The following is a 17,738-nucleotide window of genomic DNA, read 5'->3' as shown; positions in this document are numbered from 1 at the left end:
AACCAGCCACCTAAAGCTAGGTTTACCAGCAAATGTTAGCACATGACTGGAATTGGCTAGCTAGTTAGCCTGGCACATGCTAAATTGTTATGTAACTTTTTGGCAAAAGTGTAACAACAGCAAATGTAAATACTTCTACTAGCTTGCTATGTAACACAATTGAATAAGGTTGACATTGGTTATGATTTTGACTGTGGATGCATTTCAAGTTTTTATTATTGGCCATCCAGCATGTTAGCTGCTAGGTAAGTTTACTAACTAACAATGAGGAGAAACAAGAATACAACAATTTAACTGTTATAAATCTCTAAAACTGCCTCCCGAGTAGCGCTGTGTTCTAAGGCACTGCATCGCCGTGCTTGAGGCGTCACATGTCATAGCCGGCCGTGACAGGGACACCAATTTAGTGGTTTTTCTTTCGTACATATAGCCTACAAATCAAATCAAATTGTATTTGTCACATGCATTGAATGCAACGCGTGTAGACCTTAGAGTGAAATGCTTACTTACAAGCCCTTAACCAACAGTTCAAGAATGCAGTAAAATAAATATTTACTGAATAAACGAAAGTTAAAAAAATGTATATATCAAAAAAGTAACACAAGAAAATTACATAATAAGAATGAGGCTATATACAGGGGACACCAGTACCAAGTCAATGTGCGGGGGTACAGGTTAGTCGAGATAATTGGTAAAGTGACTATGCATAGATAATAAACAGCGAGTAGCAGCAGTGTAAAAACAAAGCAGGATGGCGGTCAATGTAAATAGTTTGAGAGGCCATTTGATTAATTGTTCAGCAATCATATGGCTTGGGGGTAGAAGCTGTTAAGGAGCCTTTTGGTCCTAGATTTGGCACTCCGGTACCGATTGCTGTGAGGTAGCAGAGAGAACAATCTATGATTTGGGTGACTGGAGTCTTTGACAATTTTTTGGGCCTTCCTCTAACACCGCCTAGTATATAGGTCCTGGATGTCAGGAAGCTTGTCCCCAGTGATGTATTGGGTGTACGCATTACCCTCTGTAGCGCCTTTATGGACAGATGCCGAGCAGTTGCCATACCATACCACTCGCTCCACTTCAGCCCCTACAATGTTAATGGGGGCCTGTTCGGCCCTCCTTTTCCTATAGTCCACGAGCTCCTTTGTCTTGCTCACATTGAGCGAGAGGCTGTTGTCCTGGCACTACACTGCCAGGTCTCTGACCTCCTCCCTATAGACTGTCTCATCGTTGTTGGTGATCAGGCCTACCACTGTCGTCAGCCAACTTAATGATGGTGTTGGAGTCATGCTTGGCCACGCAGTCGTGGGTGAACAGGGAGTACAGGAGGGGACTAAGCACGCACCCATGAGGGGCCCCAGTGTTGAGGATCAGTGTGGCAGATGTGTTCTTGCCTACCCTTACCACCTGGGGGTGGCCCATCAGGAAGTCCAGGATCCAGTTGCAGAGGGAGATGCCCAGTCCCAGGGTCCTTAGCTTTGTGATGAGCTTTGTGGGCACTATGGTGTTGAATGCTGAGCTGTTGTCAATAAACAGTATTTTCACATAGATGTTCCTTTTGTTCAGGAGGGAAAGGGCCGTGTGGAGTGTGATTGCGTCATCTGTGGATCTGCTGGGGCGGTATGCGAATTGGAGTGGGTCTAGGGTATCCGGGAGGATGCTATTGATGTGAGCCATGACCAGCCTTTCAAAGCACTTCATGGCTACCGACGTGAGTGCTATGGGGCAGTAATCATTTAGGGAGGTTACCTTTGCTTTCCTGGGCACAAGGACTATGGTGATCTGTTTGAAACATGTGGTTATTACAGACTCGGTCAGGGAGAGGTTAAAAATGTCATTGAAGACACTTGCCAGTTGGTCCACGCATGCTTTGAGTACGCATCCTGGTAATATGTCTGGCCCCGCGGCTTTGTGAATGTTGACTTGTTTAAAGGTCTTGCTCACATCGGCTATGGCGAGCATGATCAGACGGTCGTCTGGAACAGCTGGTGCTCTCATGCATGTTTCAGTGTTGCTTTCCTCGAAGCGCTTATAGAAGTCATTTAGCTCGTCTGGTAGGCTTGTGTCACTGGGCAGCCCGTGGCTGAGCTTCCCTTTGTAGCCCTTAATAGTTTGCACATGCTCCTGCTCCTTGAAAGTGGCAGCTCTTCCTTTTAGCTCAGTGTGGATGTTGCCTGTAATCCATGACTTCTGGTTAGGGTATCTACATACGGTCACTGTGGGGACTACACCATCGATGCACTTACTGATGAAGCCGGTGACTGATATCAAGTCCAATCTCAAGTCTGGAGTTAGACTCAAGTCCAAGACATGTGACTCATGTCCACACCACTGGTAATAAGCACTGTTACAACAAACCCCAGTCACCCCTACAAGCACTCACTCATACTGTGTAACTCAAGTCTTTATAATGCACATACTTGAGAAAGAGGATAACTGAGACCGAATAAACCCATGGGGAAGTTTTGTAATGAAAAGATAAATAGCATATACATGCTCAACTTTTATTGTAGCCTTTCTGAGTGACCTTTCTGCTCTGTGTAGGATCATTTGTCATGGAGCTGTCTGTTCTGCAGAGACAAAGACACAGCCGTTTGTAATCTTCATTGCCGCAGAGACACATCTTTCGAGACTTTAAAGTAGAACCGTGATTCCTTGTTTCTGAAAATTGAAATATTTAGCCGCGGCCTCAAAACATAGCCTACTCTGGCACCTGACAATGTTCTGTGTTTATCTTTTCACGCCGGTATACTCTATTTCCTTTAAACCCATTCAAACAAGTAATGCCAACTCAACGACACTGATCTTCTCTCTGAAAAGTGTTTTCAGGGTTTTTTATTATGTTCACTTTCAAGTTTTAATGTTTTGTGCACAATTACGGTGAAATGCCTTTCTTGCAAGCTCCAATATAAATGTACAGTAGCACTAGAAATAACATAAAGGAGAACAAAAACAAGAAAAAACAAGAAAGTAAGAAGCTATATACAGGGTCAGTTCCAGTGCAGTATTTACAATGTGCAGTCATGCTGGAGTGATGGAGGTACAGTGCCTTGCGAAAGTATTCGGCCCCCTTGAACTTTGCGACCTTTTGCCACATTTCAGGCTTCAAACATAAAGATATAAAACTGTATTTTTTTGTGAAGAATCAACAACAAGTGGGACACAATCATGAAGTGGAACGACATTTATTGGATATTTCAAACTTTTTTAATAAATCAAAAACTGAAAAATTGGGCGTGCAAAATTATTCAGCCCCCTTAAGTTAATACTTTGTAGCGACACCTTTTGCTGCGATTACAGCTGTAAGTCGCTTGGGGTATGTCTCTATCAGTTTTGCACATCGAGAGACTGAAATGTTTTCCCATTCCTCCTTGCAAAACAGCTCGAGCTCAGTGAGGTTGGATTGAGAGCATTTATGAACAGCAGTTTTCAGTTCTTTCCACAGATTCTCGATTGGATTCAGGTCTGGACTTTGACTTGGCCATTCTAACACCTGGATATGTTTATTTTTGAACCATTCCATTGTAGATTTTGCTTTATGTTTTGGATCATTGTCTTGTTGGAAGACAAATCTCCGTCCCAGTCTCAGGTCTTTTGCAGACTCCATCAGGTTTTCTTCCAGAATGGTCCTGTATTTGGCTCCATCCATCTTCCCATCAATTTTAACCATCTTCCCTGTCCCTGCTGAAGAAAAGCAGGCCCAAACCATGATGCTGCCACCACCATGTTTGACAGTGGGGATGGTAGTTTCAGGGTGATGAGCTGTGTTGCTTTTACGCCAAACATAACGTTTTGCATTGTTGCCAAAAAGTTCCATTTTGGTTTCATCTGACCAGAGCACCTTCTTCCACATGTTTGGTGTGTCTCCCACGTGGCTTGTGGCAAACTTTAAACGACACTTTTTATGGATATCTTTAAGAAATGGCTTTCTTCTTGCCACTCTTCCATAAAGGCCAGATTTGTGCAATATACGACTGATTGTTGTCCTATGGACAGAGTCTCCCACCTCAGCTGTAGATCTCTGCAGTTCATCCAGAGTGATCATGGGCCTCTTGGCTGCATCTCTGATCAGTCTTCTCCTTGTATGAGCTGAAAGTTTAGAGGGACGGCCAGGTCTTGGTAGATTTGCAGTGGTCTGATACTCCTTCCATTTCAATATTATCGCTTGCACAGTGCTCCTTGGGATGTTTAAAGCTTGGGAAATCTTTTTGTATCCAAATCCGGCTTTAAACTTCTTCACAACAGTATCTCGGACCTGCCTGGTGTGTTCCTTGTTCTTCATGATGCTCTCTGCACTTTTAACGGACCTCTGAGACTATCACAGTGCAGGTGCATTCATACGGAGACTTGATTACACACAGGTGGATTGTATTTATCATCATTAGTCATTTAGGTCAACATTGGATCATTCAGAGATCCTCACTGAACTTCTGGAGAGAGTTTGCTGCACTGAAAGTAAAGGGGCTGAATAATTTTGCACGCCCAATTTTTCAGTTTTTGATTTGTTAAAAAAGTTTGAAATATCCAATAAATGTCGTTCCACTTCATGATTGTGTCCCACTTGTTGTTGATTCTTCACAAAAAAATACAGTTTTATATCTTTATGTTTGAAGCCTGAAATGTGGCAAAAGGTCACAAGGTTCAAGGGGGCCGAATACTTTCGCAAGGCACTGTAGGCATGTATAGAGGTAATGTGACTAAGCATCAGGATATACGATAAACAGAGTAGCAGCAGCGTAAATTATGATTGTATGTGTGTGTGTAGAGTGACTATAAATGTGTGTGCATGTTATGTGTGTGTTGGAGTGTCAGTGTGCGTGAGTGTGTAGAGTCCTGTGAGTGTGCATAGAGAACGTGGAACAGTGTAATACAAAGGTCAGCGCAGATAGTTCATGTAGCCATTCTGTTGGCTATTTAGCTGTCTTATGGCTTGGGGATAGAAGCTGTTCAGGAGCCTGTTGGTGTCAGACTTGATGCACCAATACTTATAGCCGTGCGGAAGCATAAAGAACAGTCTACGGCTTGGGTGGCTGTAGTCTAATAATTTTCCGGCCCTTCCTTTCACACCGCCTGATAAAGAGGTCCTGGATGGCAGGCACCAGTGATGTATTGGGCTGTCCGCACCACCCTCTATAGCGCCATGCGATCGAGGGTGGTGCTGTTGTCATACCAAGCAGTGATGCTGCCAGTCAAGATGCTCTCAATGTTGCAGCTGTATTTGGCCCATGCCAAACCTTTTCAACTTCCTGTGTTTTTGTGTGGAAAAGTTGCCAATAATCCTTGTGGCATCTCCCTTATTTCTTCCTAGGTGTGTGTCATATCTTGTGTATGTAGAGGGGAGGAAAAAACACAACTTTTAATGTATTCCGTGCTTTTTTGTCAAAGTACCTTTGTGCAGTTTTGCCCTTGGCATTGAGATTTCATTCCTCCACTCCCCCTGTTGAGACGGATGGGCTACTCCTCTCATTTGCATGAACAATGTTCCTCTGACCGTGTTGACTTCCAGTCCATCCCTGTAGTTTATTTATTAGAGGGATGTATTTTCATCACCCAACATAGAATAAAGTACACCGTTTCCAGGCACACACACACTCACAGAGAAACACACACAACTCCCACTATTGTCTTTGATATCATATTCATACAAGGCATTTTAATAATGGCAAATAATTTGCATTCATATTAATGACTGTTGTGATTTGAGGATTTAGCCTATGCAGAGATATTAGCTGTGTGTGTGATATCACAAGGACAGTAATAATGTGTTGTGGCCTCTGTATTTTCGTGTTGATGTGTTTCATAGCGGATGGTCTGTTTGTTTCTGGGGCTTTTGCCCTTCTCAAAGTCAGATTAGCTGCACCGTCACTCTGTCAGCCTGTCACTGAAAGGTCAGGGAGGGGTCACTTGCTCCCCTGCATCACCCTTTGTACCATGATTGGCTGCCAATTGTTTGGCAGTCGAACGTGTCCGAGCTCGGACTCAGGGGGACAGTTGAATGGGTGCCAGTGGCTTTGCATGTAGAGACTGCGGACAGCGTTCAGGTCAGACCTCGGGTGTCGCAGTAGGGTCATAACTTCCCCTATTGTCACTCATTCAGAATGTCATTCAATTACAGACATTGGCAGTTGGCGAGTGTTCGATGCGACAGAAGAGGGCCAACATTTACAATGTTTTTTTTGGTGCTGTTGTACATCATGTGTTGGTCTACAAGGCTTTATTAAGTGTTTGTGGCATCTGCCTGGGCTTAAACACTTGGGGTAAATGAAGCATGCCCAAACAGCTGGCAGGCAATATGGCAGAAGAGAGTGATCGGCTGTACCAGAGGATGTGTCATGGGCAAAGCACCATTTGTCATTTCCCTAGCAATATCCTACTGTATCAAAGATGTTTTTGAAACATTTTAAAATAGGATGGAATGTTTTCAATTAGAATACAGATACTGTTGCAAAAGGTTTTTCCTACAATTAGCCCTATTGAACACGACCATGGTTTCCCATAGCTAGGGTAGGCACTGATCCTAGTCAAAGGCTCAATTGAAAAATCACACGATACACTGAGGGTACAAAACATTAAGAACACCTGCCTAATATTGAGTTTCACCCCCCTTTGCCCTCAGAACAGCCTCAATTCGTTGGGGCATGGATTCTACAAGTTGTCGGAAGCATTCCACAGGGATGCTGGTCCATGTTGACATCAATGCTTCCAAAATGACTGTTGTGTCAAGTTGGCTGGATATCCTTTGGGTGGCGGACCATTCTTGATGCACACAGGAAACGGTTGAGCGTGAAAAACCCAGCAGCGTTGCAGTTCTTCACACTCAGACCAGTGTGCCTGGCACCTACTACCATACCCCGTTCAAAGGCACTTAAATATTTTATCTTGCCCCTTCACCCTCTGAATGGCACACATATACAATCCATGTCTCAATGCTTAAACATCATTCTTTAACCTGTCTCCTCCCCTTCATCTATACTGATTTGAAGTGGATTTAACAAATGACCTCAATAAGGGATGTTAGCTTTCACCTGGATTCACCTGGTCAGTCTTAAAGAGCACGGGCTCCTAATGTTGTGTATAATTCAATGACAGTGTTGCATATCTGGTACAAGTCCTCTTTTTTTGCCTTGAGGTTCCTGACATGCTCTGCCTCACAAATGTTGAAGGTGATAATGATGATCTGACATGAAGCCCGACATCCACTCTTGGATAATAACCAATCAGATCTAAACTGCATCCATTTCCAGAGTTTGCTGTCGTGTGTGGCTTTCGGGTATGGCTGTGAGAACTTCGCCAAGTATGAGGAGCAGGGCATCGGTATCCAGTGGAGTAACATTGCCCAAAATCCTGAGGGAGATCGGTACAGTTTCATCGTGTCCATCATCATGATGCTCATCGATGCCCTCATCTACTGGCTGCTCACGTGGTACATCGAGAACGTCTTCCCAGGTAACTCATTCATGAGAAAGCCAGGGGCGGCAGGGTAGCCTAGTGATTAGAGTGTTGGACTAGTAACCGAAAGGTTGCAAGTTCGAATCCCCGAGCTGACAAGGTACAAATCTGTCGTTCTGCCCCTGAACAGGCAGTTAACCCACTGTTCCTAGGCCATCATTGAAAATAAGAATTTGTTCTTAACTGACTTGCCTAGTAAAATAAAGGTACAATTTAAAAAAATGCACACTCCGGAGTGAAGTTTCCCCTAGGTACAGATCTAGGATCGGCTTCCCCTCCCCCAATCGTAACCGTCTGTGGGGAAAAACTGACCCTGTATCTGCGTCTCCCTGGATTCACGTCACCCTATAACGTAATGCTCACAGTACGGTGTCCATATTAGGACTCTCCAAGTGACTGTGACACAACTTCCATTAAGGTGTGAATGTCCTAATATGGACACCATGCTCTGCGAGTGCTGTTCATAATGACATCAGTTAGGGGATAAAGTGCAGTCGATAAGTAACGTATGTCCCACTGACATGAACATAATGTACATAAATGGAACACATTCCACCAGTGTGATGCTATAGTACTCTGACGTTGGGGGTTCAACTGTTTTATAGACCACATGTACGTTATAATGTAATTACAGAATCCACAGAGTACACAGAATTGATACACTCTTCGTGTATGTGTTGTTGTTGGTCAATAACCAGAAAACAAATCGAATATCCCAGCAGACTGCCATAATATATTCATCTCATCTTCTCTAATTAAAATAAGAGGGGGATTTGTGCCAGTCTAGCTGGATGGAAACATGCACTGCAAAGTGTCATCCCTCAAGCTGTTAATAAAATGTGAATGATGTTCCTCCACTCTTGATAACAGGCCAATATGGAATAGCCAAGCCGTGGTCCTTCCCTTTCATGGCCTCCTATTGGTGCGGGATGTCTGCGGTGCCCAACGCTGACCCTAGTCAGTTCAAGGATGTCATGGAATACAATGGTATAGTAGCCAGTGGTATTCACACAAACACCTGTGCACAAACACACCCACACTCAGGCATTACGCAACAGTTATTTATTTGTCTGGTTTAACACAGGTCATTCCCATCACAGACAGAATGCAACCTCAATAAGCCTAGTTCATTATAACTTTAGACTCCTGATTGTTGGCACCTTGATTTTGTGTTAGATAATAATAGACAGATAATGCTGGGGGAAAAACAAGGTTGAGCTCGGAAAGTCAAAGCCTCGTTAGTAAATGACTGCTAATTAACATTTGGTCGAGGGAGGTGCAATGTAGTTTTATTGGCCGTGTCTAGGCCGTTTCATATTCTGATCATGGAGTGGAATTTCGGAGTCATCATGCATTTACAATGAAATTTGAACGTGCCCACCATGTCCACATTGTGTCCGGAGTCCCTTTTCTCATGCTATATTCAAATATCAGTATGCGTTCTGGAATAGGCTAAATGTGACTCAACACCTGGATTTGGTCTTATGCAGCAACAACATTTTTTACATTGGATAAAAGTAGAGACTCAACTAACATTAGCTAATGAGCCAGCCAGCTAACGTTAGCTAGTTAAACAACAATGAACATAGTGCCAAATTTTGTGTTTTTTAGGCAAAAATAAGAGCAGATTCATTTGGCACTATGTTCATGCAGGGTAGTAATAACATGTCATTACTACCCTGCATGAATCTGCTCTTATTTTTGCCTATATCTGTGACCAAAGTGAGTTTCACACCGGTTGTGGGAACAACAGAAAGGGGTAGCCTCTAACCAAGAGGAAATGTGACACACGGTATAACTAAAACCGATTCGAACCTTCGTCTGATGAGGAATAGGAATCATCGGACCAACACGCAGCATGGTAAGTGTTCATAGTAAATTTAATTAAATAAACTGAACACTGAATGACAAAAAACAACAAAGCGAGTGAGTGACACGAACCAGTCCTGTAAGGTGAAAAACACAAAAGAGAAAGCAACTACCCACAAACACAGGTGGGAACAGGCTACCTAAGTATGGTTCTCAATCAGAGACAACGATTGACAGCTACCTCTGATTGGGAACCATACCAGGCCAAACACATAGAAATACAACACACAGAACAAAACATAGAATGAAAAAACATAGAATGCCCACCCCAACTCACGCCCAGACCAAACCAAAATAGAGACATAAAAAACGAACTAAGGTCAGGACGTGACAGTGTCACACAGCATCCGTAAAATGTATTTCATATAACTGATCTTTTGTTGTAATAGCAGACACCTTTTTTATCTCATGAAGGGAATATAATTATTCAGCTGTGGGTAGATTTTGTGTAGAACATAGATTTTGGCTGCGAGTAGATTTTGTGTGGAATATACTTTGAGGTAGCTTTTCTGAGGGCATGAATCAAACATGGTTAAAGTGTCTGCTAAATGGCATACCGTCGCTGTCTGATGAAAACTTTGTTACTCCATTTTGAAACAAAAATAAATAATTTACTGATACCAGTAACTCCCCTCAATGTGCTCCGAACATTTCATGACTCTATGACCAAGAAAATGTATTCAAAATAGTTTTAAAAGTTTAATCATTGTGTGTTCGTTAATGGGAAAATTGCATATTTTCCATTTCTTGAAAAGTTAATATTTTGGAGATTAGGTTTTCAGCGACAATATATATACAAAAATATATGGACACCCCTTCAAATTAGTGGATTTGACTATTTCAGCCACACCCGTTGCTGACACGTGTCATGCAATCTCCATAGAAAAACTTTGGCAGTAGAATGTCCCTACTGAAGAGCTCAGTGACTTTCAACATGGCACCTTCATAGGATGCCACCTTTACAACAAGTGAGTTCAACAAATTTCTGCCCTGCTAGAGCTGCCCCAGTCAGTGTAAGTGCTGTTATTGTGAAGTGGAAACAAGATCTAGGAGCAACAATGGCTCAGCCGCAAAGCGGTAGGCCATACAAGCTCACTACGGGACCGCTGAGTGCTGAAGTGCGTAGCAGTTTATATAGTTTGTCCTCGGTTGCGACACTTACTACCAAGTTCCAAACTGCCTCTGGAAGCAACGACAGCACATGAAATCGGTTTCCATGGCCGAGCAGCCACACACAAGCCTAAGATCACCAAGTGTCGGCCGGAGTGGTGTAAAGCTCACTGCCATTAAAGTCGCCACAATTGGAAACACGTTCTCAGGAGTGATTTAATCACGCTTTACCATCTGTCAGTCCGACGGACAAATCTGGGTTTGGCGTATGCGAAAAGCTACCTGACCCGAATGCATAGTGCCAACTATAAAGTTTGGTGGAGGAGGAATAATGGTCTGGGGCTGTTTGTCATGGTTCAGGTTAGGCCCCTTAGTTCCAGTGAAGGGTAGTCTTAACACTACAGCATACAATGATGTTCTAGACCATTCTATGCTTCCAACTTTGTGGCAACAGTTTGGGTAAGGCCCTTTCCTGTTTCAGCATGACAATGCCCCCGTGCACAAAGCGAGGTTCACACACAAATAGTTTGTCGAGATTGGTGTGGAAGAACTTGACTGGTCTGCAGAGAGCCCTGACCTCAACCCTATCAAACACCTTTGGAATGAATTGGAATGCCAACTGCGAGCCAGGCCTAAACGCCCAACATCAAACCATTTCAAAACTAATTCTGATTGGCTGGACCTGGCTTCCCAATGGGTGGTCATGTGAAATCCTGCCCAGTCATGTGAAATCCATATAGGTCCTAATGAATTTATTTCAATTGACTGATTTCCTTAAACAAGCTGTAGCTCAGTAAAATAGTTTGAATCGTTGCATCTTGCGTTTATATTTTTGTTCAGTATATTTATATACTGTGTGTGTATATATATATATATATATATATATATATATATATATCTCTAATTTCATGTATGCAATGTATTATTTACCATCTATACATGCATTTAAAGACACGTGACATTTGTCTAAAGCAGGATCATCTCTTTTTTTGTGTGTTTTATTATAAAGATTATTTGGAAAAGCCACCACCCAATATGAAGGCAGGGGTCTCAATCAGGAACCTTGTGAAGATCTATAAAACGGGAAAAAAGCTTGCTGTGGATGGACTTAGTGTGGACTTCTACGAGAATCACATCACCTCTTTCCTTGGTCACAATGGCGCAGGAAAAACAACCACTATGTAAGTAAAATAATTATACAAATTGATTGAATTGATGTAGTACTTTCCCAGGTGTTCAAAGATTTAACACTTGACATTATATGGAGGCAACTCACCTCATCCACTGCCAATGTGTAACCTGGTTGATGCCATGGCCCAGGAGCCATTTTGCCCCAGAAAGGTCAGCACACATCAGCTATAACAGTGGAGAGGTGAGAAGAGGTTTATACAAACTATCAGCTCTCCATGGTTACCACATTACATAGTGCTTTTCAGGGCCATAACACTGCTTACACAAAGTTGATTGTTTGTGTTGGTTCGTGCTGCAATCTGCCTGTCTACAACAGAGCCAATAGCAATATTAAACTCTTAGCTCTGCTGCATTAATCCTTTCATCAAAGAACTTTGGCATCGTTCTCAGCTCATGGTGTTAGCAGTATGGCCACAGCTCAGGTTGAGGCAAGCCTTCTGAAAGTACAATAAAGTTAGTTAGCAGCAGTGCCGGGTTGTAAGGGGGAGTCATTTAATTGCTGGTAGAAAAACGAGTGCAAGAGGTTAGATAAGGTTAAGATGGCACAAAATGAAGACAGTCAACAAGGCCAGAGAGTGAGTGAGGGAGAGGGAAAGAGAGAAAACAGGTGGGGAGATGAAGAGGATAAAGAGAGAGTGGGTGGGGACAGTGAGAACGAGGGAGAGAAAAAGAGAGAGAAAGATATAGATAGACAATGTGTGGGTAGAGGGAGGGAGAGAGAGAGAGAGAGAGAGAGAGAGAGCGAGAGAGAGAGAACTGAAGAAGACAACAGGTCTCAGCTGAGCAAGCGGAATGAAAGCCAGAACTGAAGCGAGGGAGCAAAGCATGACAAGTAAAAGGAAGGACGAGCAAGTGCTTAGTCACCATCAAATACCAGTTGAATGTTGTGTCCACAAAGCTCTTTGTGACTTTAAGTGTGGCAATACGATATCAAAGTCCACATAAAACTTTATTGCACATAAATGAAATGAAAGATTTCTCAATGCATTGTTGATTTGACCAACTTTTCCAAACAATTGGCGCCGGAGGAGATGGCCGCCGTTTTACAGTCTCCTAACCTATTATGTGGGGGTTTTTGCGATATTTGTAAATTATTTTGTACATAATTTTTCTGCAACCGTATCTTCCGAGCTTCTAAAAGAGCTTCTACATATCAGGACAGCGATCACTCACCTCAGATTAGACAAAGATTGTTTTCAACAACAACAACAGCAAGCAGAACTCACAAAACACCCCACAGGGCAGACATCCCAATTATTCGCAAAAGGAAGACATGCAGAGGAAGAAGAGCCGGATACTTCGTCCGGACCAGCAGAAGGCAACTAGGAAAGCTGCCGTTACCATCAATATTACTCGCCAACGTGCAATCATTGGACAATAAACTAGACGAGGTACGATCACGAATATCCTACCAACGGGACATCAAAAACTGTAATATCCTAAGTTTCACGGAATTGTGGCTGAATGATGACATGGATATTCAGCTTACGGGATACACGCTGCACCGGCAGGATAGAACAGCGCCCTCTGGTAAGACGAGGGGGGTATGTGCATATTTGTAAACAACAGCTGGTGCACGAAATCTAAGGAAGTCTCTAGATTTTGCTCGCCTGAAGTAGAGTATATTGTGATAAATTGCAGGCCACACTACTTGCCTAGAGTTCTCAGCTATACTTTTCATGGCTGTTTATTTACCACCACAAACAGATGCTGACACTAAGATCGCACTCAGTCAGCTGTATAAGGAAATAAGCAAACAGGAAACCACTCACCCAGAGGCGACGCTCCTAGTTGCCGGAGACTTTAAAACCTGTTAAAGATAGGGCCGACTACTGCCCCCTTTGGAGGAATTGCGTGCCCATAGTAAACAGAAAAAAAATCTGTTAAAAATTGCGAATATATGCATATAATAATAATAATTGAATAGAAAACACTCTAAAGCTTCTAAAACCGTTCAAATTATGTCTGTATGTAAAGCAGAACTCTCAGGGCAGCCATTCTACCAAACTCTCTCTTGCCTTCATGAAAGTTGGACCAACTTTGACGTCATCGCCCCCACCCTTCCCAACCAGCTACAGACCTGGGAACAGTTCCTATCTCTTCAGCGCGGTGTCCTCTTTCAGTGGGGCCTCTCTTTGTGAGAATCGCGCGCTCCCTCGAGTTTTGGCGGGCTGAAACCTCCGGGTCAGGCGAAAATACATGTACTTTCATGCGCACGTCTGGTCCGGAGCTCTCTTTCTTCCAGGATTGACCAACGATTTCGGTTTGTCTGTTCGGGCTAAGGTTTGTTTTGCATGTTTAGAACATGTTTAAGCTTGATTCTGCACTTAGTTTGACCAGTTTAGTCGACATATAATATGTAATTTTGAAGTTTAGATGCGCATCGACTAGAATTTTGGCTGCATTTCAACCGGAATTTGTCGCGTTTGGTAACCTAAAGACACAGACTTGAAAACCAAACGCAGTTTTGGTAAGTATAACTCCTTCCACGTCTTCTGATCGAAGAACATCAAAGGTAAGGGAATATTTATGTGTTAATTATGGGTTTCTGTGGACTCCGAGATAGAGGAGACATAATGCTAATTTCTGAGCGCCGTCTCATATTATAGCCCAGTGAACGAATTCTGTAACGTTAAAAATAAATGTAACACAGCGGTTGCATTAAGAAGAAGTGTATCTTTCTATCTATATGTAGAACATGTATATTTAGTCAAAGTTTATGATGTGTATTGGTTGTTATCTGACGTTAGCTCCGGCAGATATCATCATTTCTCCGGACATTTGAGTAGCATTTTGTGAACATGCCGTCATTGTAAACAGAGATTTATGGATATAAATAGCATATTATTGAAAAAAACATAAATGTACTGTGTAACATGTCCTATTACTGTCATCTGATGAAGATTTTCAAAAGGTTTGTGAATTATTTTTCTTTTAATCCTGCGTTTGTTGATTGCATTTTTTGGCTATGCAAATTAGCTGTGTCTTTGGTGGTGGTTTGACATAAATATGTGCTATGTTTTCGCCGTAAAACATTTTAGAAATCTGACTTGCTGGCTAGATGAACAAGGTGTTTATCTTTCATTTGAGCTATTGGACTTGTTAATGTGTGGAGGTTAAATATTTCTAAGAATATTTTTGCGTTCCGTGCGCCACCGTTCCAGCTGAACGTGGGAGTGGTCGTTCCCAAAAGGGAACCCTAACCCGTCAACAGGATTATTAATGCAGGGAAACTTAAATCAGTTCCACCAAATCTCTATCAACATGTTAAATGTGCCATCAGAGGGTAAACATTTCTAGATCACCTGTACTCCACACACGGAGAAGCTCTCCCTCGCCCTCCATTTGGTAAATCCAACCACAACTCTATCCTCCTGATTCCCGGCTTACAAACTAAAATTAAAGCAGGAAGCACCAGTGACTCGGTCTATAAGGCAGATGAGGCAGATGCTAAACTACAGGACTGTTGCTATCACAGACTGGAACATGTTCTGGGATTCTTCCGATGACATTGAGAAATACAACACATCAGTCACTGGCTTTATCAATAAGTGCATTGAGGACGTCGTCCCCACAGTGACTGTACATACATACCCCAACCAGAAGCCATGGATTACAGGCAACATTCGCACTGAGCTACAGGGTAGAGCTGACGCTTTCAAGGTGCGGGACTCTAACCCGGAAGCTTACAAGAAATTCAGATATTCCCTGCGACAAACCATCAAACAGACAAAGTGTCAATACAGGGCTAAGATTGAATCATACTTCACCGGCTCCGACGCTCGTCGGATATGGCAGGGCTTGCTAACTATTACAGACTACAAAGGGAAGCACATCCGCGAGTTGCCCAGTGACACGAGTCTACCAGACGAGCTAAATCACTTCTATGCTCGCTTCGAGGCAAGCAACACTGAGGCATGCATGAGAGCATCAGCTGTTCCGGACAACCGGTTGCATCACTGCCTGGTACGGCAATTGCTCGGCTTCCGACCGCAAGGCACTTCAGAGGGTAGAGCGTACAGCCCAGTACATCACTGGGGCAAAGCTGCCTGCCATCCAGGACCTCTACACCAGGCGGTGTCAGAGGAAGGCCCTGAAAATTGTCAAAGACCCCAGCCACTACAGTCATAGACTATTCTCTCTACTACCGCATGGCAGGCGGTACCGGACAAAAAGGCTCCTGAACAGGTAACCAAATGGTTACCCGGACTATTTGCATTGTGTTCCCCCCCAACCTCTCTTTTACGCTGCTGCTACTCTCTGTTTATCTTGTATGCATAGTCACTTTAACTATACATTCATGTACATACTACCTCAATTGGCCCGACCAACCAGTGCTCCCGCACATTGGCTAACCGGGCTATCTGCATTGTGTCCCACCACCTGCCAACCCCTCTTTTACGCTACTGCTACTCTCTGGTCATCATATATGCATAGTCACTTTAACCATACCCACATGTACATACTACCTCAATAAGCCTGACTAACCGGTGTCTGTATATAGCTTTGCTACTGTTTTCAAATGTCTTTTTACTGTTGTTTTATTTCTTTACTTACCTACACACACATACACGTTTTTCTTTCACACTATTGGTTAGAACCTGTAAGTAAGCATTTCACTGTTGTATTCGGCGCACGTGACAAACTTTGATTTGCACATTTGCACTCTATACTGAACAAATAATGTCAATGTTGGTCCCAATTTTGGTCCCATGTTTTTATTTCTCTCAAACTTTGTGCACAAATTTGATTACATCTCTATTAATGAGCATTTCTCATTTTCCAATATAATCCATCCACCTGACAGATTTCGCATATCAAGAAGCGGATTAAACAGCATGATCATTACACAGGTGCACCTTGTGCTGAGGACAATAAAAGTAAACCTTAAAATGTGCAGTTTTGTCACACAACACCACAGATGTCTCAAGTTTTGAGGGAGTGTGCAATTGGCATGCTGTCTGCAGGAATGTCCACCAGAGCTGTTGCCAGAACATTTCATGTTAATTTCTCTACCATAAGCTGCCTCCAACATCATTTTAGAGAATTTGGCAGTATGTCCAACTGGACTCACAACCGCAGATCAAATGTAACCACGCCAGCCCAGGACCTTCACTTCCTACTTCTTCACCTGCGGGATCATTTGAGGAGGCGGGGGAGTATTCATGTCTGTAATATAGCCCCTCTCTGGGGGAAAACATTTCTGATTGGCTGGTCCTGGCTGCCAAGTGGGTGGGGCTATGCCCTCCCAGGCCCACCCAGGGCTGAACCCCTGACCAGGCATGTGAAATCCATAGATTATGGCCTAATTTATTTCAATTGTCTGATTTCCTTATATGAACTATAACTCAGTAAAATCTTTGAAATTGTTGCCTATTGTGTTTATTTTTGTTCAGTATAGTTAATTTCACTCCAATTTCTTCTATAAATAATGATGTAGAAAGTTTACATATCTTGCTATTACTTCATGATGAGTTTGAAAGAAGACTAACTGCTAGTAGAAAGTGAGTGGGAATTGATGGGTTATAATGTTTTCACAAACTGATTTAGATTTCATTCACTTTTTAAAGATGCTACTTCATTACCGGTGCAATGATGTAGCATGTCTAGCTTCACAATTGTATAGTCAGTGTGAATGTTATTGATTGATTAGCCAACCATGATACAAGTTGTCGATTTGTTGTTTTCTACTGGGAAATTGACGTCTGTTCCTGCCACCACTTATTCCAGAATTTTATAATCCAAATGATGAAAATATGTTTTTTTAAGATACATAAAATTATATTCTTGTTTGTCGATTAATTTACTTCCACCCTATGTGTTTTTTATGAAGGTTTTCAATTCGGTATCCAGGGATACGGAAGTGAAAATGACTTTCCCAGCACATTTTCTTGTTCTCCGCTTATCCTATAGGTCGATCTTGACGGGACTGTTCGCTCCAACATCGGGGACCGCTCTCATAAATGGTTACGATATCCGCACGGACATGGACACCATTAGGAAGCATCTGGGAATGTGCCCTCAGCACAACGTCTTGTTCAATGAGTAAGTTGCATTCAACAGGTGAATCGATGTTGTTCAATCGCCTCTTCCATCACCTCTCAATATCGCAGTGGGCA

The 17,738-nt window shown here is 42.8% G+C and overlaps 1 protein-coding gene across 2 annotated transcripts in view; it reads left to right on the top strand.

The window, feature by feature from the left end:
• The window catches only part of LOC109896499 (phospholipid-transporting ATPase ABCA1-like), a 296,174-nt gene that overhangs the window by 103,348 nt on the left and 175,088 nt on the right, over positions 1-17,738 (top strand). For both annotated transcript variants that reach the window (XM_031832341.1, XM_031832340.1), the window contains exons 17-20: positions 7,245-7,446; positions 8,320-8,436; positions 11,438-11,609; positions 17,533-17,664. In XM_031832341.1, the coding sequence (XP_031688201.1) occupies positions 7,245-7,446; positions 8,320-8,436; positions 11,438-11,609; positions 17,533-17,664 (623 nt within the window). The remainder of the gene's footprint in view (positions 1-7,244; positions 7,447-8,319; positions 8,437-11,437; positions 11,610-17,532; positions 17,665-17,738) is intronic.

This window comes from Oncorhynchus kisutch, linkage group LG9 (genome assembly GCF_002021735.2).
Source record: "Oncorhynchus kisutch isolate 150728-3 linkage group LG9, Okis_V2, whole genome shotgun sequence".
In the NCBI taxonomy this organism is placed as follows: domain Eukaryota; kingdom Metazoa; phylum Chordata; class Actinopteri; order Salmoniformes; family Salmonidae; genus Oncorhynchus; species Oncorhynchus kisutch.
The sequence above is the reverse complement of the archived record's forward strand: the minus strand, read 5'-3'. Positions and strand labels throughout refer to the sequence as shown.